General features: G+C 54.0%; 1 protein-coding gene across 2 annotated transcripts in view; it reads right to left on the reverse strand.

The window, feature by feature from the left end:
• KCNC1 (potassium voltage-gated channel subfamily C member 1) overlaps positions 1 to 20,026 on the reverse strand; it is a 41,819-nt gene extending 21,793 nt beyond the window's left edge. For both annotated transcript variants that reach the window (XM_081099593.1, XM_081099592.1), the window contains exon 1: positions 18,292 to 20,026. In XM_081099593.1, the coding sequence (XP_080955719.1) occupies positions 18,292 to 18,861 (570 nt within the window). In that variant the 5' untranslated portion in view covers positions 18,862 to 20,026. The remainder of the gene's footprint in view (positions 1 to 18,291) is intronic.
• Between the last annotated feature and the right edge of the window lie 7,279 nt (positions 20,027 to 27,305).

Below are 27,305 nucleotides of genomic sequence, written 5' to 3' on the forward strand. Positions count from 1 at the left end.
GGTTCATAGGTCGAATCTCAACCACTAAGCTATGCTGGCCGGGCCATTTGATGGGTCTTTAGCAACGAGTGTTGGGGTTAGAGCAGCCCCCAGGAGGAGGTGACACATGCAGAGGTTGGAAGGATGGGTAAGAATCAACTAGGGAAACACAGGCTACGAGGAAGAGCATTCTAGGCAGAAAGATAGGAACAATTCCCAGTCCTCATGTCTTTTGACCACCAGCAGCATCTGAGATAGCTGGTCACTCCCTCCTTTTTGTCACACTTCCCAGGGCCCACTGCCTCTTGACTTTCTCCCACCTCACTGACCGCTCCTTCTTGATGTCCTTTGCCAACCTCTTGTCCCAGCCTCTAACGATCGGGCAGTTCTCGGTCCTCTTCTCTGTCTACACTCATTCACTTTAGTGATTCACCTCGTTTCCAGGCTTAAACACCATCACCCATTCAAGTCCCACTAACAGCACACTCCTAAATGTTCACCTGCTGTCAAGCTCTCCCACGGAGCTCAGGACTTCAGCGTCCCAGTCCTTCGCATCTCTATGTGGAGGTCTAATAGCTCTCTCACCAACCTAACAAGCCAACCAACTGCTGTACCACCCCCACGGCCTGCAGCCTTCTCCACCTCATGAGATAGCAACGCCGTCCTTAACAAAGACCGGAGTCATCCTTGACACCTCTCTTTCCATCACACCTCCCATTTAGTCTATAAGGAAATCCTGTTGGCTCAGCTTGACATAAATCCAGAATCTGACCACTTCCCACAACCACTGTCCCAGCCACCATCATTTCCCTCTAGATCAGCGGTTTTCCACCTGTGGGTCGTGATCCCTTTGGGGGTTGAACGACCCTTTCACAGGGGTCGCCTAAGACCATCGGAAAACACATATATAATTACATATTGTTTTTGTGATTAATCACTTTGCTGTAATTATGTTCAATTTGTAACAATGAAAATACGTCCTGCATATCAGATACATTATGATTCATAACAGTAGCAAAATTACAGTTATGACGTAGCAACGAAAATAATTTTATGGTTGGGGGTCACCACAACATGAGGAACTGTATTAAAGTGTCGCGGCATTAGGAAGGTTGAGAACCACTGCTCTAGATTATGGTGAGAGCCTCTTACCTGGTCTCTCAGCTTGCAAGATTCCTGGTGTGCTGGGACTACTTTCATCACAGCAGCCAGACATTCCTTTTAACATGTAAATCTGACTGTGTCATTTCTCTGCCCTGAACCCTGCTCACCCTTTCTCTCAGAGGAAAACCCAAGGTCCTCACAATGCCCTGTAGGTCCGCCATTACCCCTCCACGCCCCTCTCCTGCTACTGGCCATCTTTGTTCCAGCCACACCCGCCTCCTAAAACATAGTCCTTAAATATGCCAGGCACATGCCTGCCTCAGGGCCCTCACACTGGCTGTTCCCTCTGCCCAGGTATCCTCATGGCTCATTCCCTCACCGTCTCATGAAAGTGCCAGCCTACTCTGACCACTTTATTTTAAATTTCAACCAGCACCCCGCAACCAATCTGGTTTTCCTTATTCCACACCCCGCACATTGCACGTACCATTTTTGAACACACACTTTCCCCCAGCTTCACTGAGGTAGAGTACACACACAATAACAGTCTCCCATTCTAAGCGGCCAGTTGGATGAGTATTGATACTTAACACTATCTAATTTACTGAGTTTTCATATTTATCACCATGAAGTGGCTGGATCTGGGGACCAGGCTGGCCCTGCCGCCAGGCCTAGCTACAGGCAGCACACTGTGCTCAGGAGCCAGGAGCACAGCTAAGCAAAAGCACAGCCTCCCCTCTGTGGGAAGGTCCTGGATACATGTCCTGTGTCCGCTGGTCTCAGTCCTTCTATCTACACAATGGGCATAACAAGTTTCCTCCCTTCAGCCTCCTTAGGAAGGGAACCTCTCCTCTGGGGCCCCCTTTCCCTCTTCTGTACGGGCAGTGCACACAATCACTGACTTACTGCTGCTGTATCTGCGTCTACACTGGCAATGTGTACGGTTACTGATGTCAGACTGGCCTTTACACTGGCACTGACCACGCTTACCTCAGATCTTCATCTACGCTGATGGAGGATAATCTCTATCCACGAGTCTGTGACTAAACTGGCCCCGGATGCACTCACAAATCACTCAGCTATGTTCCCATCCGCTCAGTCTCCACAGAGGTTGTTTGTTACGCTGGCAACGGGCACAGAGATTGCGAGCAGACCCACGTCTACACTGGCAATGGGCACACTCATTGACAGCAGACTCAGCAGACACACATACACATGGGCAGCAGGCACAATCACGTTCATCTCTGGGCAATGGGCACACTCAATACACAAAGACCCGAGTCCCCACCAGCATTGACATGAATGACTGAGGAGCGTGAGCACAGGGCACAGAGGCTCCTGCCAGCTGCAGGCACAGGTTATGAAGTTCAACACCCCGAGTACTGCCAGGGGGCAGAACCTGGCATGGGAACCTGAAATTCAAAACCAACATGCGGGCACTGGGGTGTGGAAGCTAGAATCTGGGCATCAGATCTGGAATCTGGGACACATGGTGACATGAGACCATGTCTATTCCCAGCATCTTGAGATCACTCAAGGTGAGGGAGAGACTTGGGCTGTGTGACTCCAAGCACCGCCTGCCCCCTCCCTACCCCACACCCAGGCCGGCCCAGCCACCCTGGGCTTTAAAAAGCACCAGGAAATGTCACTTTCTTTTTGAGGAGGTGCGATGGGAGGAGATGGCCAAGCCAGTTTAGCTGCTGGCCTAGTCAAAGGCTGGGAACAGTGACAGCACCTTCAAATCCTGAAGCTTGTTTCTTACTCAGGCTGGATAGAATTCCAGCCCTTTCCCCGCAGACGGAGCCCTACCTAGCGCCAGTCCAGCACTCCCTGCGCCCACTGGCTGCATTTCCCCATCTGCAAAGCGAAGGGTGGCCTGGATCCACTCAAGCTCCAGCTCTGTCTCCAGGACTCATGTGCTACCCACAAGAACACCTAGATCTACCAGAGACAGCCTGGATGAGAGACAAGTGCGGGTGGCTCCTCCCGAAAGAAGGAAGCTCCAAGGACATGTGGCCATCCATTGATGCAGCTTTAACACAACTGTTCGTTGATTTGATCACCAAGTATTTACGGAGTGCCTATTATACAACAGGTACATTTCACAACCACCTCCAGAAATAACAGCTTTAAAGCTCCCAGCACAGAGTTGGGCACATCGTAGGTATCAATCACGAGGATAAAGATACCTACTGTGTGCTGACACTAATACTGAGCTGGGCCTGTTCCTAAGCACTCTTAGCATACATGACTCACCTCATTGCCCATACATCATCTCTGAAGGCCACACTGCGGTTACCATCACAATTTTACAAAGGAGGAAACTGAGGCGTGGAGAGGTTAGGTTGTCCATGGCCATGAACCTGGGGGGTGATGGAGTTAGGCTCTGTCTGACTCCAGAAGACATGCTCGTAACCACTCCCCTCGACCCTCAACAAACATCGATAGAATGGGTGCCTGAGTGAATGAATGAAAAACTGTGTTGGTGCAAGGAGGAGTCCACGAGCGTCCAAGGCCATTGGCATGCATGACTGTGGGGAGCATGTGTGTGCAGATGTTTGTGTGCTTGCACGTGCAGCTTTTGTACGGAAAGACTCTCCCTTGTTGTCTTGGTCTTGTGTGAGCCGGAGCTATACTTAGCTGCAGCCGTGATTGTAATGAGCAGTTAGCAGTGCACCAGGCACTCTCTTTGGGACCTGGTTTCCCAGGGAGATTGCTGGGGTCAGTGTCTGTGTTGGGGGGTGCAGCCTGGTGCCGGCGGACACCAGAGCAAGGCTTTGTGTCTGTGAGTACAGACGCTCACAGCGCTGTGCCTGGTGCGAATGGAGATCCTTAGCTCCAGCTGGAAGCATCTGCTCGAGGCTGATTCTGAGCCTCCAGGCCCTGCCAAGCTCAACTACTGGCCACCAATTTCATGGTCCCTTTATCGGCCCTTGATAGGCAATTAGAATGAAAGGCTTGGAGCTCATATCTTAAAGCCTGGGGATTGGCAGCAAAGAGCAGTGGGAAGATGGCGGATCTCGGAATTCCTTGGTATACCTCAGGAAGGCACATTCCTCAGGTATGCTCAGCATGTTCTGGGGTTCAGAGGCCAATCCCCAACTCACTGTCCACCCTCCAGTGGCTTCAGGGAACCTGAAATACCCTGGGCCTGACGCCTCCATTGTCACATGGCAACTTCTTTCCAGCCTATCCTGGTGCTGCTCCATCAGAGACTCTAACCCAGTGGTTCTCAACCTTCTGGCCCTTTAAATACAGTTCCTCATGTTGTGACCCAACCATAAAATTATTTTCGTTGCTACTTCATAACTGTAATGTTGCTACTGTTATGAATCGTAATGTAAATATCTGATATGCAGGATGGTCTTAGGCGACCCCTGTGAAAGGGTCATTCGACCGCCCAAGGGGTTGCGACCCACAGGTTGAGAACCGCTGCTCTAACCTTTGAGAGTGGACCAGTTCCCTAGGCCAGTCCCTGCCTCCAGTTCCCAGCTCCCTCACTCCACAAACCATCCCTCTCCTGCATCTGGCAAACCCACCTTCTCCACACATGCACTGGGCTGCTCCACCCTGCCTTCCACCTTAAAGTCTTGAGCATCCAAGTGCCATTTTCTGGGCTGTTTTCATTTAATGAGAGGTGGGACTTCCTCTCTTGCCTTGAAGCCTAGAGACTAGGAATTTATTCATCCACCCTCACATTCATCCATTTGTTGACCCATCCATGAAGATACCCACCCATCTGGGTATCTATCCATACATCCTTCCCTCCATCCATTCATCCATACCCATCCATAAACCCATCTTTTTATCCATTCTTTCATCCACTTGTCCCTCATCCATCTGTCCACCTCATTCTTGACCAGAGAACCATAGCATAGTAGGGCAGGAAGGAACACTGGCCCTGCTCATTTACCTTCTTAATCCCCCAAAGAAGACCGGGGTCGAATCTCCTTTCACCAGTTACTAACCATGTGGTCTTATAGAAATATATTTAATCTCTTGGGGAATTTTTTTCCTTCGGCAATACAATGGGGATAATATCGAATCCTTCTGCCTCACAGGGCTGCTGTGAAGTATGCTGCTTCAGCCAAGATTGATTGGCTCTATGTTACGTAACAGGCACTATCATTGCTTAAGCTGGTCCTTGCCCTCTAAGAGGCTGCAGCTGTCAGAAGACGTAACCTCAACAGGTCAGCTGGGTCAAGGGCAGGAAGAGTTCTCTGGGAGAGCAGCCTCTTCGGGGAGCGGGAGGGGGAGAATCAGGAAAGGCTCCAGACAGAAGGGGCCATCAAAGCTGGCCTTGGAGGAGGATCCATTCAGATATGTAGAGGTGGAGGAAAGGGCATATTAGTGGAGGGAACAGAATAGGCAAAGGCAGGAGGCAGGGGGAGCCAGAGCATGCTGGGGGCACGGCTGATGTGCCTGGAGGCCAAGGGTGGGTGACCTGGAAAGGCAGGACTGCTGGAATTCCCAAGGGCAGCACAGCAGTGTTGGAGAAGGGCCAATGGCCATGGAAAGACGCAGTGAGCCAGGGCAAACCACAGTGATTCCTCACTCTGAGGCTTTTACTCAGATCCCTGACGGCCAGACAGGAAAAAATTATCTGCATGGTGACAGCCAGGCCTCGGGAGAGACGACTCCTGCCGCCTAGAAGGAAGCCAGCTCCTGGCATTTCTGACCTTTGTGTCGCTAAATATATCATTGGCGACAGTGGCTCGTGCGCCCGAGACTGTGGGGCCATCGGACAAGGCTTCCACGGCGGGCTCCCTGTCTCTGTGGCTCAGCCAGGGCCTCATTATACCAGCTCCCTGGGGAATCTGGACTCAGGGCCAGGGTGACAACGGTGCCTCAGGTCTGACCCCTGGTAAGGGCACCCTGTATGCCAGGCACCATCCTGGGGCTCTGGTCTGAGACTCCCTCCATTCACACAGGAGGAAACAGGCTCAGCCAGATGACACTTGCCCCAGCCCACACTGAGGTAGCGGGAAGACCAAAACCCAGGCCAGCCAGGTCCAAGGCCTGTGCGCTCACCTCTGCCATGTCCCCTCTCAACACTCGCCCTGCCCTTGAGATGGTGGTCTCCTCCTGCACAGGGCCCTGCAGCGAGCCATATTTCTCCCTCACAAATGATCTTTCTGCCTCTGGTCTTAGTGGATCTTCCCAGCATTGCTGCGAGGTAGGGGACATCATTATGCATGCTTTATAGGTGAAGACACGAAGGCGCAGAAGGACAAGGGCCATGCTCCTGGTGTGTGGACTGGTCAGGGGACAAGTTAGGAGCACCACGGCAACACGGGGAGAAGCACACTGCCCTGGGCAACCCTGAGCAGATGACAGCCACATGCGCTTCCAGGAGCCCAGTCGCTGGCCCTCAGCCCAGGGCTCTGGCTGGCTCGAGGTAGCTCAGCAGGTGACTGTGTTTCTCACAGCTGCTCAGAGAGCCCCTGAGGTTGAGCATAAAACATCAATCTCTAAGTGTGAGACGCTGGCCTTCGTGGGGGGCTGGGGTCTGAAGCATTTCACAGTCCTGGTGACAAGGCCCAAGGGAGTCTCACTTCCCTATTCCACCACCTGCAGGGGTAGGACACTCCCTGGGAACCATTGAAGCCTCCCTGGTCACAGACCCCCCCTCCCCCCGCCGCTGAAGACATTAGGTTCCTATTCTCAGAGCCTCCAGGGTGTGAGGCCAGTGTCTGCAGAGCATCCTAGAAAGAGGCCTCACGTGCCAAATGGTGAGAATGACAGCAGTGCCTGATGGGACACTGGGCTGTGCCAGGCACTGTGCTGAGGGCTTTCTGTGGCTTATTTCTTTTGGTCTCATAGCAGCCCCTTGACGTGGGGACTCTTATGATCACCCCCTCGGCTGAGGTGGCTGAAGCTTGCAGAGGGCACACCGCTGGGTGTGGAACCTGCCAGTGTGGCTCCAGTCTGCTATGCTAACCACTACACTAACCGTCTTCTCAGCACAGCTGGAGTGAGAGCCAGGTGAGCGGCCACCGAGGGCTATGAGAATGGAAATTGCTCACAGGCTTTGTCTTGGAACGGCCCCTCACCTCCAGCTCCCTCACCAACTTCTCTCCAGCTGCACGCCCCCCTCAGGGGACAACAGCTCACCCCTTCGTGTGTGGTGGCCATGAGTGGCCCCACCATCTCCTCCAGGGAGATGATAGAGGCCCCCTCTCTGAGGCCCAGCTGCCTGGAGGTCCAGACTGCGCAGCCCCTGTGGCCAGGGGAGGGGACTGCAGATATGAACACAGCCAAGAACTGGCAACCCAGGGAGCCCCAGGATAGGCCCTATGAGGGGTAGGCCCGCTCTGCTCTTTCTGACCTGCCACTGTTCCCTGGCTCTCTAAGGCTGACCCTGGACACTGGCCTCTTGCTGTGTCTTAAACCCCAGGCATACATCTGCTTGGGGCATGTCGCATTTCCCTTTATCCCCCAGATGTCATGTCTCCCTCCCTCACCTCCTTCTAGTCTTCGCTGAAACATCACCTGCCTGCCCTCCTAGTTGAAGTTGCCACCGCCCAGATTTCCTGGGCCCTTACCTCCATTATATATCTCCATGCACTCCTCACCGTCTGACACACGTTATATTCCATGTTTCCATTTGCTTCTTTTTATTCTCCTTGCACCAGATTATATGCTTGTTAAGGGCAGGTATTTTTGACTGTTTTATTCTTTGCTCTATTCCCAGCTTCTAGAGCAGTATCTGTTACCTAGTAAGTGCTCAATAAATATTTTTTGAATGAATGAGTACTAACAGCAGCTCCTGGCCGGGGACCTACACAGACTCTTTATGTGCAGAGTAGGGACGTGGGGAGAGAAGTCCCTTCCTGCACTGAGGACAGGAAAGGAAAGAGGTAAAGTCAGGGAGACATTAGGGGCAGTAGTCCAGGGGTTTGTGCACTGGAGCCGCAGCCAGGGTGAGCAGGATCAGGCCTGCCAGGCCAGCAGGGTCTGGGTTGTGTCAGGTGGATGGGGCATCCGAGGCCCTGCACAGGCTTGAGAAAGTTTCCTCTGGCTGCCATGGCCCAGGCTGAAGCAGCATCTGATCCCTGGCCCAGCGAGGCTGGCCCCTGCAGCCTCCTGAGCTCAGCTGTCTGGGGTCACCTCAGCTAACATTAGCTCGTCCCATCCCGCCTGGCGTCGGTGTGGCAGGGCAGCTCAGCCCCAAGGTGGGTACCACCAACTGGCACCAGTAGGAGCCCCAGCCCTAGCGCTTGTCCTGCAGCAGCTCCTGGGGTCTGCCAGGCTCCTGCTGCCACTGCTCCCTGTGCCTGAGCATCCCTTACAAAGAGGTGTGGTGCATACCCCCGCCTGCCAGCCTCTCCATGCTGGCGTACTTGTCAGTATGGCGCCTGACCATGACCACAGCCTTGGCGCCTGACCATGACCACAGCCTGGTGTCAATGGCCCTCCCTCCCTCTCCACCTGTAGGTGAAAGTTCCACCGTTCATCTCTCTCATTCCCCAATACAGGGCAGGACGGTAGAGCCCAGATGAGCAGTCCATTACCACAGATGGGGAGACTGAGGCTCTGAGGGGACCGTGACCTGCCCAGGACACACAGCAGATTTGTGGCAGAACCAAGGCAGAAGCCAGGCACTCTGAAATCTGGCCCCTGGGAGGCCGACACTGGAAGGAGGAACCCTCAGGGCCAAGGTAGGTGAGGGGACCCCCCAGAGAGGTATTTGAAGGGAGAGTCAGTGCAGAAAGAAGGAAGCCGACGGGACAGGTGAGGGTTTGCTTGGACCTTTTAGACCTAGCGCTGATAAGAAGACAATAATGGAACCCATGGTAATTAGGCCCTGATGTTCGGGGTTCTAGGCGAAGTGCTTAACACGTTCAATCCTAACGACTTCCTTATGAGCCAGGTGCTATTAATATCCTTCTCGTGAGGCACAGACAGGTTAGGGAATTGGTCCACGATCACACAGCTGGGAAGGGGTCGAGCTGGGATTCGAACGCAGGTCTCCTGGCTCAAGAGGCTGTGCTCTTGGGACCGAACAAGGCTCCAGGTCGTTGCACCAGGTCATATAGCCAGGAAGAGGGGGCGGCTGGGAAGCCCACCCACTTTCTACTGAAGACATAACGAAGGCTCAAAGCAGGGGGATTCGGGGGGGGAAACGCAGGCTAGGCCTTCGAGGGATAGAATCTGTGTTGAACGCCAGCAACAGATGCCTACAACTTCCCACCAACACAACTGGTAGAGGAAAGGGGCCCATGGGAGGGGGGAGGGAAGGGAGGGAAGTGGACGGGGAAGGAGTCGGGAAGGGAGAAGGAGAAAAAGAACCTAGCTGGCCATCAGGGGAAACGAGTCCTAAGGGAGTTGGACTTGGGCGTTGGGCTGGACCGAGTGGACCCGTGAACTCAGTGTCCCTGCAATGTCACCATCCTAAGAGCTCGTGCGTCCTGGTTTTAGAAAACAGCTTGTTAGCCTCTGAGCCACGGCTGCTGGAGGTGCTTGGCTGATGCCGCGTGGAGAAGTTTGGAGAGATGGAGGGGCCAGCGGGTGAAGGGCCTCACCTGGCCCTGGGCAGTGACAGCGGCAGGTGGAGCCCTGACGAGGGCACCCAGCACTCCCAGTACCGCCTCAGCCTCCGCCTCTCCGTCGGGGGCTGCAGGCTTGCGGGATGGAGGGTCTGTGTTTCTAGGTGCGACAAGGAAGGAGGGGGCCAACCAGTAACAGGCTCAAAGGTGATGTGCCAATGTCTGACCTACGTCTTGAACTGTGGCCTCCTTATCATTCTTTCAATCAATATTTATTTCACACCCACTATGTGCCAGACCCGGTTCTAGGTTCTAAGCAAAGAACAATGTAGAAAAGAGACAGCATTCCATGCCCTCGTGGGACTCACATTCCAGTGGGGGGAAGCAGACAAGAAACAAGGTAAATAAGTACCATACTTAGATGGCAGTGAATGCCAAGGAGAAAACAGGAAAGTATGAGGGGGGGAAGGGAATGGCAGGGTGCGATCTAGACAATGACATCTGAGTGCAGACCTGCAGGTGAGGGAGGAATCTGAGGGGAAGTGCCCCCCGCCCCCCCCCCCCCGGCCCTGCCTCCCGCAAGGAAGGCATCTCAGGAGCACAGGTCCTGAGGCAGAAGCAGAGCAGCTGCTGGTGGAAACCAAGGAGGCCAGGATGAGCCGGAGGAGAGAGGCAGGGGAGCAGAGGGATGGGTGGGATGCAGGGACTCGGTGGAGATCGTCAGGGGCTCCTTATAACCCTCTTGAGGACTTGGGTTCCTCCCCCGAGGGGGACAGGGCGGGGTGGCTCGGTCTGACTAGCGTTTTACCGGGACGGCCCTAACCAGGGTGTGGAGAAGGTGCTGGCAAGGACAGAAGCAGTTTGCAGCCATCCAGGGGACAGAAGATGCAGCTTCAGCCAGGAAGGTAGCGGTGAAGGTGGTGAGACGGGGTAAGTTTTCAACGTGAAGACCACAGGATTTGCTGAGGTGTGAGAGAAAGAGAGGCCAGGATGATGGCAAGGTTTCTGGTTTGAGCAACTGGACACAGTTGCCATTTACTGACCTGGGGACTCATGCCCAGGCCCATCACCCTAACTGACGCCAACGTCTTGGGCACCAGGAAAGGTCAGAATCACCTGTGAAGCTTTGCTACCCTGAACGCACCCGTCCAGGCCTCTCTGTATCCTGACACTTCCCCTCGACTGGGAACTGTTGCCCACATCAGTACTTCTCAGACTCTAACGGATGATTCATCTGAGACTCTTGTTAAAAATGCAGATTCTGAATGAGTAGGTCTTGGGGGGAGGGGCGCTATACTCTCCTTTTCTAAACACTGCCCAGGATGTCCCCTAGGGGCCCAGCGCCAGAACAGACCCCAAGCAGAGCGTGATTACTGTGCCTTGAATGAATGGGTGAGAGCAGGCTGAGGGAGCCTGAATGAGTGTAGGAGGAAGCTCTTCAGACCCTGCTGTCATGGGCTCCTACCACCTGGGATCAGCACCCTTGCCAGGAGGGTTCACAGGTGCCCTAGAGAAGAGCTGGGCCGAGGAGGAGGAAGGAGAGCTGGAGAAGAACTAGCGTGGCTCCCACAGAGCCTCTGGGAAGTTGAAGCCCAGAATTCCTCTACTCCCGGAATGCTGGGCCTGGGAAGGGACTTGATGGTCATTTAGAATGACTTCTGTATTTTACAGGTGGAGAAACTGCAGCCTGAAGGGACCATGGAACTTGCCCAAGGGAAGCTGGTTGGTTTGATGGCCTAGCTACAGATCTTGATCCGGCTCAGTTGCATGATGCCTGCAACCGGGGCCTTGCCTGTGGCCTCATCTCTCCACAGACCTGGGCAGGTCCCTAGTCCTGCGGACCTGCCTGTCCCCAGCCACAAGCCTCCATAGCTGACCTCAGATCCTGCAAGCCTGGTAACTCCGTGCCCAACCCAGATCCCTCACTCTTAAAGGAGGGCATCAAGGGCCAGAGTAGCCAGGCTAGGAATTGGGGACCTTTCGTGTTCAACAAAAACTAGAAAGGACACTGATGGAGGGGAAGAGATGAGCAAAAGCCAGAGGTTGGAGTGAGGGCTGAAGATGAGGATGCCAGGGAGGAGCCTGTCGGAAGGGAGCGGGAGACATGGTAGGTTCCAGAGCAGAAGGCCTGGAATGCCAAGCTGAGGAGGAGCCAGCACTGCTACCATCCATCGCCTCGTGCAGAATAACTTCTGATCCTCCCCAAGCTCTCTGCCATCTCCCTGCGGGCATTATGGAGCCTGCAGTGGGAGTCGCTTGAGGCGCCTTCTGAAAACCCTCTTCCTGGGGCTGCCAGGGCATCTCTTAGCCCCTCCAGGCTGAACTCTCACTTACCATTGTTCAGGGGCCAGCAATGGCTGGGCAGGACTCCCATTGGCGGAGTTGTTGGGAAAGAGTATTTGGTGGGGGAGGGAAGGAACCAGATAAACACCCAAACCTGGGCCACAGCAGCAAGCCACAGACCCCCACCGTCCTTGGAAGGGACAGGAGGCAGTACTGAGCAGTGGTTACGGAAGAACTCTGGTGGCAGGCAGACCCAGGTCTGAATGCTGGCTCTACCACTCGTCAGCTAAGTGACCTTGGATAAGTTACTAAACTTCTCTGCGACTCAGCAGCCTCATCTGTGCCATTGGCAGGCTAATAATAATAATAATAATAATACAGTTCCATGGGATTTTTGTGAGAATTAAATGAGAATATGTAAATTAAACTCTTAAGGCTTCTGACACATAATAAATGCCTTAGTAAACAGTAGTGTTGTGACTCAGGAAAAGAAGGGGGTTCTGGAAAATCCTGCTTGGGGAATGATAAGAGCAGGATGTTGGCGAATCTGGGTGGACTGACCTGTGGTGGTCTCACCTAGCTGTGCTGGGCCCTGAGGGAGGAATGGGGAAGAGAGGTAGGAGGGCAGGTAACTGCTTATTCTCCCTCCCTCAGGGGAGGAAGTAAAGGGAAGAGGAAAAGAATGCCACAGGTGAGCTTTGGTGTTCTTCGAAAGCTGAGCGCCAAAAGAAATGCAAACGGCCAGACCCTGGCCCAAGAGTCTTGGGTGTGAGTTTGAATCTCACTGATTCCTGTGTGGTCTTGGGCAAGAGTCTTTCCTTCTCTGAGCCTGTTTCTTCTCCCCTAGATAAGAATAGTGGCTAGAGGTGGGCTGGGGGCACCCATCTGCTCCAATTGTCCCATGTATGTGAAGGGTGGTCCCTCCCACCCAAGTGGTTCCCCTATTGAATAAGGTCTGGGCAGCCAGCAATCCCTGTAACTTCTTAACTCCCCACTCCCCCCAAACACACACACAGTATCCTCTGAGCCTGCACCCAGGGAAGGGAAGCTCAGGCCCAGGTGGTGGCCAGACTGGCCTGGGGGCTGATGGGAGACAGTGGCTTGAGGCCCTGACCTTTTGGTCCAGAGCGAATACACTGGTCATGGGACTGCTCAGAATAGCTGTAGCACTATATTCAGCTGTCTTGGAAGTTCCCTGAGATCCCTGGCCCAGGCAGCGGGCCCTGCAATGAGTCCCCACCAGACCCCCTCCCCCACCACTGAGACAACGTGGGGTGGGGTGGGGTTGGGGGGAGGCTCGAGCTAATCTCCTCCAAAGCTTCTGGCAGATGCTAGATCTCCTGCCCAGAGTTAGGGAGCACAAACCGCTGCCCCCAGAGCACCAGACTCCAAACATTCCCTGAAGTGTCTTAAGGTGGATGGGGTTCCCAGGCTACTGAGCAGGAATTTAGAGACCTGGGTTTCTGAACCAGCCCCCCAAATAACCTGCTCACCTGTGACCTTGGGCCTCAGCTTCCTCATCTGTCATAATAATGGCTCCTATTGCTTATGTAAGAAGCTTAGCGTCTGGAGGCGGAGACAAACCCGAATCAAGCAAGGCTGCTAATGAACACTTTACTACAAACCAGTTAGCTTCTCTGAAGGCAAGGATTCTGGTTCTGAATCCTGACCCAGCCTGTGGAGTCTGGGAAGGCATCGCCAAGGACCTGATGTTGGAAGCAGGGTGTGAAGGATGATGAGGGGCAAACCAGGAGGAAAGAGTGGGCCGGAAGGAACAGCATATGCAAAGGCCCCGAGGCAGGCAGACCTGGCACATGCAAGAAACTGAAATGAGGCCAGGGTGGCTGGAGCTTGGGGAGTGGTGAGGACAGCCAGGCCAGAGGAGACTGAAGAGCAGGCAGCTATGGGCTGGGGGAGCAATAAAGGGTGTTAAGCAGGCAAGGAGGTGAGCTGTCAGATTTGTGAGTTGAAGAGTCCTCTGTGGTTGCCAAGTGGAGAATGCACTGTAGGTGCCGGGACTGGAGGTGGGAGAGCAGTCAGGAAGCTGTTGGAAAGGTTGCCTGAGGGAAACAGTGGTGTCCTGAAGCAGGAGGGTGGACATGGAGACAGAGGGCAAAGGATGGAGTCTAGAAAATCATGAAGTAAAATGATAATACAACTAATAGGAGTAATACCAGCAGCCAACATTTACTGAGCCCTTACTGCATGCCAGGCCCTGTGACTCGGGGCTCCCCACATATTACCTCAGTTAATCTTTCTACAGCCCTCTGGATGTGGGTTCTATCGCTATGCCTATTTTAGGGGTGAAGAGGCTGAGACTCTGACTAGGAGATGCTGGGTTCGTGCCTTTCTTTACTAGGATGGGAGCTGGGGTTAAGGGGTTGAAGGTACCATTCAAAGACACGAGGACACCTGTGAAAGCATCCTGGGAAAGAGAACGCCTAATGGGGGATACACTGTGGCAGGGAGCACTTGGGGTGGCTCCCTCACCACTGCTCACGGGTTTCCTGATCTGGGGAGATGGGCTCTGGGTTGAGGGGCAAGCTACCTGGAAAGACCCTGATCACAGCTCTGTCCCCAGGCCCTCTGCCTGACAAGCCAAGGCTTCAAGAGTCCGGTGTCAGCTGGGACCCAAGGGAGAAACAGAAATCTCTGGCTGGGCTCTTCATCCCAGCCACTAGGTGAATCTCCTTCCCAGGGAGTTGAGGAGGCATTGGACCACAGCAGGTCCCATGGAGGTGGGGACAAGACAGAGTGACAAAGACCTAGAGTTGGAGGAGAGGTGGGCAGTGGGGCGGATGGAGGAGGGGTTTCCATTGGCATTTGCTCATCATTTTGGAAGGTCAAGTGACTCTAGGGGACAGATGTCAACACACACACAGAGACACACACGCGGGATACTCTCCAGCACAGGGCCCACCACTGGCCCTGACCTGACACAGAACAATGTTCCTGATGGAAACATGCAAATCATAGATTAAAGCCAAAGGCCTCAGACCTGCACCTGCCCCCAAGGAAGAGAGGAGGGCAGGCCGGCCCCAACACAATCCTGCCTGCTCCCACACCTCCCACGGCTTTGCATGCTGGGACTGCTGTTCCCGGCCATCTGCCTGGCCAATTCCTACTTGTCCCTCCAAGCTTCCCCCTGCATCACCTCCTCTGGGACAGTTCTTACTCTCCCAGTCCCAGGAAGCTCCCGCACAGCCCTCGCCCCACAGTGGCATCGTCATCCTTTCCTTCACCCCTTGCCCCAGAATACCAGCTGGGCTCACTGTGTCCCAGCTCACCTCCCCACCCCTCACCCCTCAGCCTGGGTACCCAGAAAACCACAGGAGAGAAGGCCAGGGAACCAGCTGCTCTGTCACCACTAAAGAGATGGGACCCCCCACCCCAGCCAAGGAGCCCCTATCTTCCAGAGACAATGCCAAGGCCTGGGTGAGTTGCCTCACCACCTGGCCCATGCAACAACTGGCCAGGGCTACAGAGTCTTTCTACTGACGGGAAATGAGGAGCAAAACCGCTCACTAAGGCGGCTCAGAGGTCCCAGGAGATCGAGGCAGCAGGCAGGAAGCTGGCCTGCGCTTTCATCTTCCTCCAGGAACACTCACACCCAGGCACCACAAGGTCTCTCTCACATCACATACAAGCACACACACCAACACGGACACAGTTTCTCACACACAGTCTGTATCACACATAGATTCCCCACCCCACACAGCCTTACACATCAGTGCATTCACACTCACCTCAAGTCTCACAGCTCTCCCAAGAATCTCTCTCTCTCTCTCTCTCTCTCTCTCTCTCTCTCTCTCTCTCTCTCTTTCTCTCTCTCTCTCTCTCACACACACACAATATCTCTCTTACACATATAGTCTCTTTTCCTCATATACACACTCCCCCCCCACGCAGTCTCATTCTCACACGCTAAGTCCATCTCTCAAAACACACACAATCTGTCTCTCACTCTCACACGGAATTTCTCTGGTAGAGACACAGGATCTCACAGTCAGTCTCATCACACACACCACCATCACACCCTGAGCCTCACACATATTTTTATTCACATACAGTCTCTCACACACATAAAGAGTCTCTCACAGCCACAAAGAATCTCTCTTGCACAGATCCTCTCACACCTGCAGCGTTTCTTTTACACACATATACAATGTCACACACATACAGGATTTTGGCCTAAAATCTACAAAAAAAAAAAAAAAAAAAGGAAATCCCACCACTTTGAGGAGGCTTGGGGCCCCTGTGGGGGAGGGGTAAACAAAGGTGACGGCAGCGGCGGCGGCAGCAGCAGCAGAGAAAAGATGGAGAGGGAGGGAGGGAGGGCAGCCCGCTGGTCTCTGCGCAGATGAGCCGCAGAGAGGCAGCGCAATGCAGCGAGGCCTGCTGGAGGGAGGGCGGCAGGAGGCCTGGGTTCTAATCCAGGCTCTGCCCTCGGTTCTGTGTGCCCTTGGGCAGGTCCCTCCCCCTGTGGGCCCCAGTGTCCTCTCTGTCACCTAAGGAAGTTGGAACGACTCTATGAGGCTACTGGGGAGAGAAGGCAGTAGCATTGATCGGCAGGGTGGGAGGGCACCTTCCAATTTATCTCTATTCCCCTTTACTACCCAGCTTTCCCTCCAAGTCTGCTCTTCAACGGACACTTGATAGAATCAGGACTTTTAAATAAGGTTTTGTACACCAACAAGTCTCCAAACCACTTGCCAGCCCATTTATCTGCATTGGATGAAGTCCACCCCACAGCCTACGAATGTTTCGTGGGAGAAGATGGACAGGGGAGGGGGCTGGAACCTGCCCCACATGACCCCTGCCAATTCTGAAACCCAGGGACATAGGTCAGAGCCCTAAAGATGAGCCCAAGGTGGCCAGCAGGATGGCACCTCTTTGGAGGATGAGGTCCCAGGAGACCTCCTTCTAGTCCTGCTTAGCTTCTAGCTCCCTGGGTGACCTTGGACAGGGTCCTTCGGGGCAGCATGAGGAGTTTGGCCCTCTCCCTGTTATCCGCCCCCGCCCCCACCACACACACATCTATTGTAGGATTTAATGTATAACATTCTGACCTCCTAACCCCTCCGAAAAGGATGCTAAGACACTGAGTGTTTATCTCAGTAACAAATCTACCAGGCCTGTGCCTAAACACAGCTTTTTTCTGCTGTGGACGCCTCAGTGTCCCCAAGCCCCTTCCCACACTGATGATCCCCAGCAGCTCCGCAGACACTCCTGCCCCCTCCCCCCGCCCCATCTTCCCCACCCCCTCAGTTCTAATGGGCGGAAGGGAAGGCCTGTGGAGCAGTAAAGAAAGAGTGGGCAAAGTCAGCGATTTGCCAGGTAGGGGGTTGGGGGTGGCTATGGATGGGGGAGGGGCTCTGCTTTAAATGACTACCTCTGACCCTCTCCTTCATGCCTCAGGCTCCATCAGGCCTCTTGAGGACAGAGTCCAGTGCAGGCAGGGGTCATCTCTTTCAAGGGAGGTGGCTGCTACCAGTGTCTCCCTTTTGGGCTTAGTTCAGTAGCAAAACCCCTTAGAAGTCACCAGCCCACCCCTCTCCTATTTTACAGATGAGGAAACGGATCCCGAGAGGCCACCTGCGGGCCAAGGTCAGGTGCCCTTTCTCCCCTGAACAAACTGGGGTCAGGAAAGAGGAGTGGCTGGTGAAGACAGACCCACCCCCTCACAGACTTCCTCCTTGTAGGCTCCCCCTGTACACCCCCTCTCTGCCCCTGACAGGTCCAGGCATAAGGCCAGCGGCCCCCTCCAATGCCCTGCCCTTTTGACCAGGAAGAAGGACAGCCTCTGTGCCCAGGAGCAGGTTTCAGAGGAGTCATATCCACCTCCCCACAGCTGAGTCCCACACCAACTTCCAAGCCTGTGATTAACCATAAAGATCCCCCGCTGACCACCTCCTCAGAATGGCCTGAGGCTGCTCCCTGGGGAGGGAGGGGGTCCATCTCAAGCAGCAGACCCAGGCCTCCAGCCCTTGTCCATGGGCCCTGGCTGGCCCCAGATGCCCTTACCTGGGAAGAGGGAAGGGTGCCCAGCTTCCCTCCCCACACCTAAACCCAAAGGGGAGGTCAGACCTTCACCATGTACATCTGCAGACACACACATGCACGCACAGGCACTCCTGCACACTCAAACATACGCACATGCTCATGCCTTCTCACTACTTCCTTTACCCACCCAAATCTACACCACCACACTTACATAAATATGCACACACAAACACACCCATTCATACTCGCTCATACATATTACATCCGGAAATACACAGACCTTACTACATACAAAACCAGTCACCCTCGAAAAAAAATCACCCCCTCTCTTACACACACCACACGCACCCCCTTTCAGTTTTGACTCACTAGGTACCAGTTATCGAACACCCCCCCACCCCGCCCCATCTTCCGATGGGTAAGTGTCCCTTACCCTGGCGTAGCGAGATGAGTAGGGGTCCTCAAAGAGCGCCCAGATACGTGGCTGCCAGCGGCGCCAGAAGCCGCCGGGCCGTCCGTCCGGGGAGTCGCTGAGCGCCAGGCGCTTGGTCATCTCCAGCTCGTCCTCTCCGTCGCCCGAATCTCCAGGGCCGTCGGCGTCCGCGTCGTCCGCGCTGTTGTCCAGGGGCGCACCGCCAAAGCTGTCCAGCGCCTCCTCCGCGTCCCGGTGCTGGCGGTAGGTCATCCAGCAGCAGGGCTCCACGTCGGTCTCGTCGATGCCCCAAAAGGCCAGCTCCTCTTCGTAGAGCGGCCCGCACACGTCGGCCGGGCAGTGCAGCTTGCCCGTGCGGTAGTAGTTCAGAATGTGCGCGAAGACGCCTGGGTGGCGGTCGAAAAAGAACTCGTCGGCGCGCGGGTCATAGTCGAAATGGCTGTGGGCGTCGGGCTCCGCCAGCCAGGCGAGCCGCGTGCCGGGCAGCGTGCGCAGTGTCGAGCGGTACGTCTGGTGGCGCGTGCCGCCCACGTTGATCACGATGCGCTCGCTCTCGTCCCCCTGGCCCATCGCGGCGCCCCCTTAGGCATGGCGCGGCCCAGCGACACCCATGGGAGCGGCCGCCAGGGGGAGTTGGCGCCGGGGAGGGGGCGCGCGGCCTCCTCCCCTCTCCCCCCAGCCGTCGGGGGTGGGGGGTTGGAGGGGACAGAGATCAGCGGCTCTGGCGACCCAAGCCCCTCAGGGAGGTTTCTGTCGGGTGCTGGTCCAGGGCAGTGAGTGTGTGCGGGATCCCAAGGGTCTCTAGGCGCCAGATGTAGGAGGGAGCTGGTCCGGCTGCGGAGGAGGCAGAGGAGGAAAGGAGGGCGGGAGAGAGGGAACGAGGAAGAGAGGGAGGGGTGGGCGCTCAGCGGCGAGCCCCGGGAGGAGGGAAAAGAGGGTGGGGGGACCGGGCTCCCGTCCCCATCTCAGCGAGAAAATGTAGAAAGCGACACAAAGCTTTTGAGGGTAAGGTCAGCTGCTCCCAGAGCCAGGCAGATAGACCAGCCCCCAGGAGGAGGGGTGGAGGGGAAATTGGCGCTCCGTTGTGCAGTGGTCGCCGCAGCGCGCTCTCGGCGCGGGGGAGATGGATGCCCGCTGCCTTCCTCCCTGCGTGGCTGGGCTGCAGCTAGGGGCGCAGGGCGGGCTCCGGCCCCCTCCCTCTTTCCTTGCCTGGCTGCCTGCTCCCCCCGGTGGCGGGCGCGCCTGCCCGCCTGCCCGCCCTGCTCGCTCCTTCTCCCCGCCTCTTGGAGGAGATGGCGGGGCCCCTGGACAGGGGCACGGGAACGCTGCTCGGTGCGGCTGCCGTGGAGCGCTGCGCTCCGGCTCAAGCTGGGGTTCCGCTGGGCTGCGCTCGGACTCCGGCTGCGGTGCTGAAGGGACAGCTCCCAGTTGTGGAGCCTTGCGGGGCCCGGCGGGGGTTCTCCCGGCTGGATTCGGTCTGCGGGGCCCGCGGGCACTGGCTCCGGTGCCTCTGCGCTCCGCGCTCCGCGCTCCGCGCCCTGCTCCAGGCAGGCGCTTGGCGATGCCGGCCGAAGAGAGGGGGCTGCGGTGGTCGCGCCGGGGAGGTGGGGGTGGCAGGTCGGGGCGCGGCGAGGCGAGGCCGGGGTGGTGAGGCGCGGAGCGGCCGCCGCCGCGACGCTGCTGCCGCCCGGGCTGCTGCCTGGCTCTCTTGCTCGCTTGCTCGCTCGCGCGGTCCGCGTCCAGCCCGCCGCTCTCCGGACACGGGCAAACGGCGCGCGCAGCCGCACTCGCCCCCGGAGGGAGGCGCCGCGCTGGGTCCTAAAGAGCCCTGATTCCGCGCCCCCTCCCAGCCCCGCAAGGAGCTGGGCCTCCCTCAACCCCGGCGCTGGGGGCGCCCTCCCGGCACGGCTCCTGCGGCTCCCGGGCACCTGCCAACGCTTCACTTTTCGGGGAGGGAAAGCCACTGGATGGACGAGGGCTCCAGGAGACGTCTAGGTCAGCCTCCCCAGGTCAGACTGAGGTGAGAGGAGTGTCGCACCTGCCCTTCTCTTTTCAAACTGGGGACTGTCTTAAGCCCTAGTGGACAGAGAGGCCCCATCCCTATGAGAGACACCGCTCCAAGCAACCCTTTAATACTGGCCCTGGCCACGGGAGCTGAAGCCCACATGATCCTTTCAAAGGTACCCTCTCGCATGGACCCCAAAATGTCTCCCCCACCTCCATACATATAACACACATGCTGTCCCCTAAGCTCTCTACTAAGAATCCAATAACCCAGGATGCTTATTAACCCCTTTTGACCCCTACTGACCCCGGCCTTTCATAACTGCAGGCTGACCCTAGTCTCCTGTGAGTGCCACACATTCTACCGTATTGATCCCGCTCACTGATTCTCCCTCACTAGCCCTGGATCCTTATGGGGATCCCTTATGAGAGGGGCACTGTATACCCTTAGAGGTCAGAAGGTGGTCCTGAAGGTTGACAATCCCTCCTCTCACGGCAGGACTTCAGCTGCCCTGGGTCTGGGGCTGGATGGGAGCAGCTGCCTGCTGTGATCCCTACAGCTTCAAAGATGACCCTGGGGGTGGGGGTGGGAGTAGCAGTTTGGGCCTCTGAGCCTTCCTGGCCCATGTTTGCTGCCAGTGCCTCCGTTCACTCAATCGAGCAATCACTCCTTTACTCCTTGCTTGTTCCAGGCTCTGTCCTGGGCAACAGGAGCACAGGAGAGCCTGCCCTCGAGGGGCGCCCAGGCTGGGGGTGGGGGTGGGGGGGGGGAGTGGGCAGGTCGGCCTGGACAGGGCTGGGAAGGTCAGGCCCAGCTCCAGGGGTGGCTGTGCTGGGAAAGAGGCTTATTGATCTCAGCCCAGCTCAATCGAACACAAGGCTGCCTGGGCAAAGGGCGATTTAATTAAGAAGACACGAGACTCGTATTTACCTGTCGGCACTTGCTAACTGTGCGGACAGCTGTCCCTTGACACTGACCCGCAGACTCTGTTGTGGGCCTAGGGACAAAGCTGTGCTGCTGGCATCTCTCTCCTCTCCTGGCCAGGGGAATCCCAGCCCTGCCCCAGGGAAATCTGTGAGTGGTGGGGGAAAGGTTTGGAGGAGTAGAGACGGTTGGAGAGAGGCCAGGGGCGGGGCAAGAGATGAGGGATAGGAGAGAAGGACAAGAGGAGAGACAAGAGACAGGCAGAGTTAGGGCAGAAACGGGTGGAGATGGGCAGAGTTAGAGAGAAGGCTGGAGTATGGGGCCAGGACGGAGGGGCCAGTCCTCCCTCAGAGATTGGTCTGTGTTATTCCTCTAAATGGGAGCCATTCCCCCTGCAATCTCAGAATCCCGCAGGGATGAGAGGGCTTGGAGTTTCCCTCTCAGCCCAGCCAGTGAGCCCCATCCCCTCACCACCTGCTGTGGCTCAGCTTGGCCGGAAGTTAGATCTCCTCACACAGGCTCTCAGAAAGCCCTGCCCCAAAGCAATGAGGTGATACAATAGGAAAATGGAGACCTAAGAAGGAAAGAAAAGGAGAGACCCACAGGGACGGAGACATGCATACACCTGGCTGGGAGAAATCAGGATGGGGAGAGCGAGAAAGAGCCTTTCCAAACCTTCCTTCCAGCCAGACAATCACCCCTCTTTACCTCCTAGGAAACCTTCTGTGGTCCTGACAGCCACAGGGCCCAGGGTTCCATCCCTTCCTTCTCCTGCAGGACCCCCTGGGATCCAGGTTAACTCTGCAACCTTCACTGTAGCTCATCTTGTTTCCAAAAAGTGAGATCAGCTCCTCCGGGCATGTTTCTTGTTTGCTTCCCTCCCCAGTGCCCAGGGCCCAGGAGCTCCTCATTCAGAGCTTGGATGATCTGAGAAAGGCCAGGAGAGGGGCCAGGGTCCTAGAGTCCCAGTGTCAGAGGCCACAGGAGTCTGGAGTCCTTAATTGAGACCGAGGCAGGGGGAAGGACTTAGTCAGGGCCTCTCAGGGAGTCAGTGTGGAGCCCACTCAGGCCACTACCCATGGTGAGTCACAGTGGGAAGCTGAAATATGCCCAGATGGTGGAGAGAAGAAGGGGGAAAGACAGAGAGGCATAGGGCTCCTAAGAGGGGGGAGGTCGGGTGAGAAGGTTGGGTGACTAGGAGCTCTGGTCGGGCCTGGTCCTGCAGAATGTGCTAGAAAAAGAAGCAGGCCAGGGTTGGAGGGCAGGGGAGTGTCAAAGGGTGTCCATCACATCCTAAAACCCAGCCCCTCTGAGGCCAGCGGAGAAGGCTCAGAGAGAAGAGCCGCCCAGGTGGGAGAGGGGAGCTGCCCCGAGGTACCCCACACTGTCCCACTTTCGGATTCTCACCTTTGTCCTTGATGACACCCCCAGCGCAGGCCTCAAAGAATGCCCCCCCCCTTCTCTGTCCTAAGCAGGGACATAAAAGTCTTTTTTCTCACACCCTCTTCACACTGTAAGAAGGCTGGCATTTGCAGAAAGCCCAGAAAAACCAAGAGGGCACGACAGGACAAGCAGGAAAAAGGCCCCAGAGAAAAGGGGGTGGGAGGAGGAATTGCTGATGGAGCCTTAGCTTCTCACCCACAACCACTAACCACAGACCCTCAGCCCAGCCAAGAGCCTCACTCCTCTTCATTCTTGAGGAGTGCTCCCCCCCCCCCCCACACACACACACTCATAGCCATTTGCCCCCTCCCTTTCGGAGAGGGAAGTTTGTGGTCCCGTGCTAGGGTCCTTAGGATCAGTGGCGTGGGGTGGGCGGGGGGCAGTGCACTGATGAAATGGTTGGTGTTCAGTGGGTACGAGTATAGAACCAGACTGCCTGGGTCACATCCCAGCTCCACCCCTGACTAGCTGTGACCTTGGGCAAGTTACTCGAATTCCCTATGCCTCAGTTTCTTTATCATTGGCTCTGAATAACAATAAGCCCTATACTAACACCTCAGCTCTGGAATTTCCCTTGTTCAGACTAGAGGGGAGGGGTTGCTGGGTTCCAGGAAGATCGGTGGTGGGACTTGAACTGGGGCTGGACTAGAAAAAAAAGTGAAGGGAGTCCTGAAGCCAAATTTGGCCTATGTCCTCACCTGGCACTTGCAGGCCTTTGATCTATCCCTGCTAGGCTCTGGAACTGGCCCAAGGCCAGCCCCCAGGCCTTTGCCCAGGTTGGCACATCTTATATGCTGCTCTCCCAGGCCCAGAGCCTTAGCATACCTGGTGGGTTGGGGTGCCATCTTGTGGCTACATCCGGAAGCTAACCTAAGCTGGACACAGAGTAGGCTTTGGGATGATAGTAAACAATGGGACTGACAGGCATTTTCTCCCCAGACAGGAACCCTCCCTTTAATGGGCAGGGGAGAGTGAATCTGCAGGTGGAATAGTGGGAAATTGGTGACTGTGGCTGCCGGACCCTTAGCTTGGGCACGGACCCTGGTCCCTAACCTGGGAATGTGTAGGTGCTGAGCTGTTCCTTCCTGAAACCCCTGGGCAAGTGGGTCCCAGATCTCTTAGAACCGGGGAACTTGAGAAAGGAGCCAAGATGAGGAATACTCTGGGGAAGTGGTAGGCCTGGGTTTCTCAGTCTCTGCACCGCTGGCTTTTCGGACCCAATAATCCTTTGTGGTGGGGGCTGTACTGTGCATTGCCGGAAGCTTAGCAGCATCCTGACCACTTACCCACTAGATGTCAGTAGAATCCCTTCCCCAGTCATGACCATCAGGGGCTACAGACTGCCAAATGTCTTCTGGGGGGTAAAATGTCCTCAACTTTGGTTAGAAATATCATTTTGTTGCTTACTAGCTGTGTAAACTGGCCACTTTCACCTCTAGGTTTTGTTTCCTAGTCTGCATAAAAGAAATAACACTTTTGTGAGGATTAAATGAGATAGTGTCTCTCATTGAACTTCCTCTCCTTCCCCTACGTCCCTTCTCTTGGACGGCCACCCCTCCACACCCTTTGTGAGCAGCCCTTACCCCCATGAGTTCCTGCCATTTCTCAGCAACGCCCACCCCTCAAAGTGTCAGCATGGCCCAGGGGCAGAGCATCAGCCCTGCCTAGGCTTAGTTTTGGGGAAGATAGGGTCTCAGTGCCTCTTGCTGCTGGCCATGGGAGTGAGGGAGGGCAGTGAGAAACAATGATGGCTGTGGTGAAGGATGCATGAGGGTGCCAGGGTTGCAGGTGCATAGGGAAAGCAGGTGGGTGTGGGCATTTTTGCAAGGGCATCCCCAGAAGGACTGGGCAGGGGCCACAGAGTTCTCCCAGAAGCTGCTGGAGATGCGTGGCTATCCCAAGAGCCTTCCTCCCTCTTTGACTCCCTTGATAGGAGTCCTGTGGGTTCTCCTGTGTGTGTTCCTGGTGGGCGCCTGTGTGTGAGTCAGTCTGCAGGTAAGCATGGTCAGCAGTGTGCAGGGGTGGGCCCAGGTTTTGTGAGGCCTGAAGTTTAGACATCTGGGAGTCACTCTTAAAAAAAAAAAAGACTAGAAAGTTGGGCATAAAAGTGAATATTTATTTAGACTTAGAAAAGAAATCAGGACCAGATGCAAATTTTAAAAAGCTCACAATTATTATAAACATGAAAAATCCAGGGAAACTAGCTTAATATTTTTATTAACTGCCGGACACACCTACATAATGCTTTTTACATAAGTTATGGTTACAGAGACGCATTCATAATGCTCCCCCGAATAGTTGCAACATTTTTTTTTTGCAATTACAGAATGATGTTCAGTGAACAAAACAACATTTATTATGTAAAAGCTGCATAAGAAATGACAGGAAATGAAAAAAATCAGCATACCCACCTATAACTATTTTTTCTGGGCACCAAAAAGAACCTGCTTTACATTTTCATGCCATATTGTACCCGGCAAGGTTTTTGGTTCTTGAAAATTTCACCAGGACAAGCTACTTAAAGGTACATTCATGAAATGCACAGGACCCAGTATAGCTGAAACATCTTGGAAAAGAAAAAAGTTGAAGGACTTACACTTCCTGATTTCAAAACGTACTACAAAACTACAACAATTAAGACTGTATGTTTGGCATAAGGATGGACATTTAGATCAGTGGAATAAAATTGAGAGTCCAGAAATAAACCCATACATTTATGGGCAATTAATTTTTTACAAGGGTGCCACAACAATTCAATGGGAAAATACAGTTTTTTTTTCAACAAATAAATAGTGTGGGGACACCTGATATCCACGTACAAAAGGATGAAGTTGGATTCCTTTGTCCTACCACTTACAAAAATGGACTAAAAATGGATCCAATACCTAAAAGTAAGAGCTGAAACTATAAAACTCTTAGAAGAACTTGGATCAGATAATGGTTTCTTAGATAAGACCCCAGAAACACAGGCAACAAAAGGAAAATATGGGCATATTAGACTTTATCAAAATATAAAAAACAAATTTGTGCTTCAAGAAAGCAAACAAGCAAGAAAGTGAAAAGACAATGCAGAAGATGATGGAAAATATTTGCAAATCATATATCTGGTAAAAGTCCAGTATTTAGAATGTATGAAGAACTCATCACAGCAATAAAAAGACAAAGAACCTAATTTTAAAATGAACAAAGGATTAAAAAGCTCAATTTCTCCAAAGAAGGTACAGTGGGGCCTTGACTTACGAGTTTAATTCGTTCCGTGATGGAGCTCGTAACTCAGATTACTCGTATGTCAAATCATAAAGTGAACGGGTGAGACACGTGATGCTGGGCGGATGTTGTGGCATTCACTGTGACATTCGCTGCGCCAACTAGCGGTGGGGTATCTGAAGCTGGCTCATAACCCGAATTTTAGCTCGCAACTCAAAGCAAAAAATCGGCCGAGAGACGGCTCATATCTCAAAAAACTCGTTAGTTGGGACACTCGTAAGTCAAGGCCCCGCTGTATACACATGGCCAAAAAGCACAGGAAAAGTGCTCAGCATCGTTAATCATTAGGGAAATGCAAAATCAAAACCACAAGGAGATACCACTTCACACCCACTAGGATGATGGCTACAGTAAAGACAATAACAGTGTTGTTAGGATGTGGAGAAATTGGAACCCTCATACATTGCTGATAGGAATGTAAAATGGTGCAGCTGCTTTGGGGGAATCTTTGGCAGTTCCTCAAAAATTTAAACATAGGGTTATGATATACCCAGAAATTTCACTTTTAGGTATATGCACAAAAGAATTAAAAGCATATGTTTACCCCAAAACTTGCAGGTCAATGTTCCTAGCACCAGTATGTATAACAGCTAAAAAATGGAAATAACCCAAATATCTATCAACTGATGACTGGATAAACCAAGTGTGACATATCTATACAATTGAATATTATTCAGCAAAATAAAGGAATGAAGTACTGATAAATGCTACAACATGGATTAACCTTGAACACATTGTGCTAAGTGAAAGAAGACAGACACAAAAGACCACATCGTGTGTGATTCCATTGCCCGGAAGAAGCAAACCCATAGAAATGAAAATAGATTAGTGGGGATGGTTGCACAAGATTGGGAATATAGCAGAAGCCACTGAATTGGACACTCTAAAAGGGTGAATTTTATGGTATATGGATTATATCTCAATAAAACATAGAGAAAAGTAAAAGGAGGATCAGTAAAGCAGGAGGTTATAAATTACTTGCTTACGCTGAGAAAAATCTATTTGTCATGGTCCCAGTTCCCTTATCTGTAAAAAAAAAAAAAAAAAAAAAAAAAAAAAAAAAAAAAAAAAGTGCTTCATTTATCTTTTTCTGAAATGCTTTGAGTGAATTACTAAAGAATTTCAGAACATACCTTTTGAGCTCACTAATCTCTTCCACAGAGAGAAAGCCCAAGTCCAGATGGGTTAAGCCACATCCCCAGGATCTCAAAACTGGTCAGTAGCACAGCCGGCTTAGATCCCAGGAATCATGCAGCCATTGACATCATCTGGGACTCACGCGCCCCTGATACTGGGGAAGTTCCGTATGAATTAAAACCTGCTGTTAAATGTTGTCTGTAAAAAATAACTATGGGCCGTGTAAACACAAACATTA

Source organism: Myotis nattereri (assembly GCF_964212035.1).
Source record: "Myotis nattereri genome assembly, chromosome: 9".
In the NCBI taxonomy this organism is placed as follows: Eukaryota; Metazoa; Chordata; class Mammalia; order Chiroptera; family Vespertilionidae; genus Myotis; species Myotis nattereri.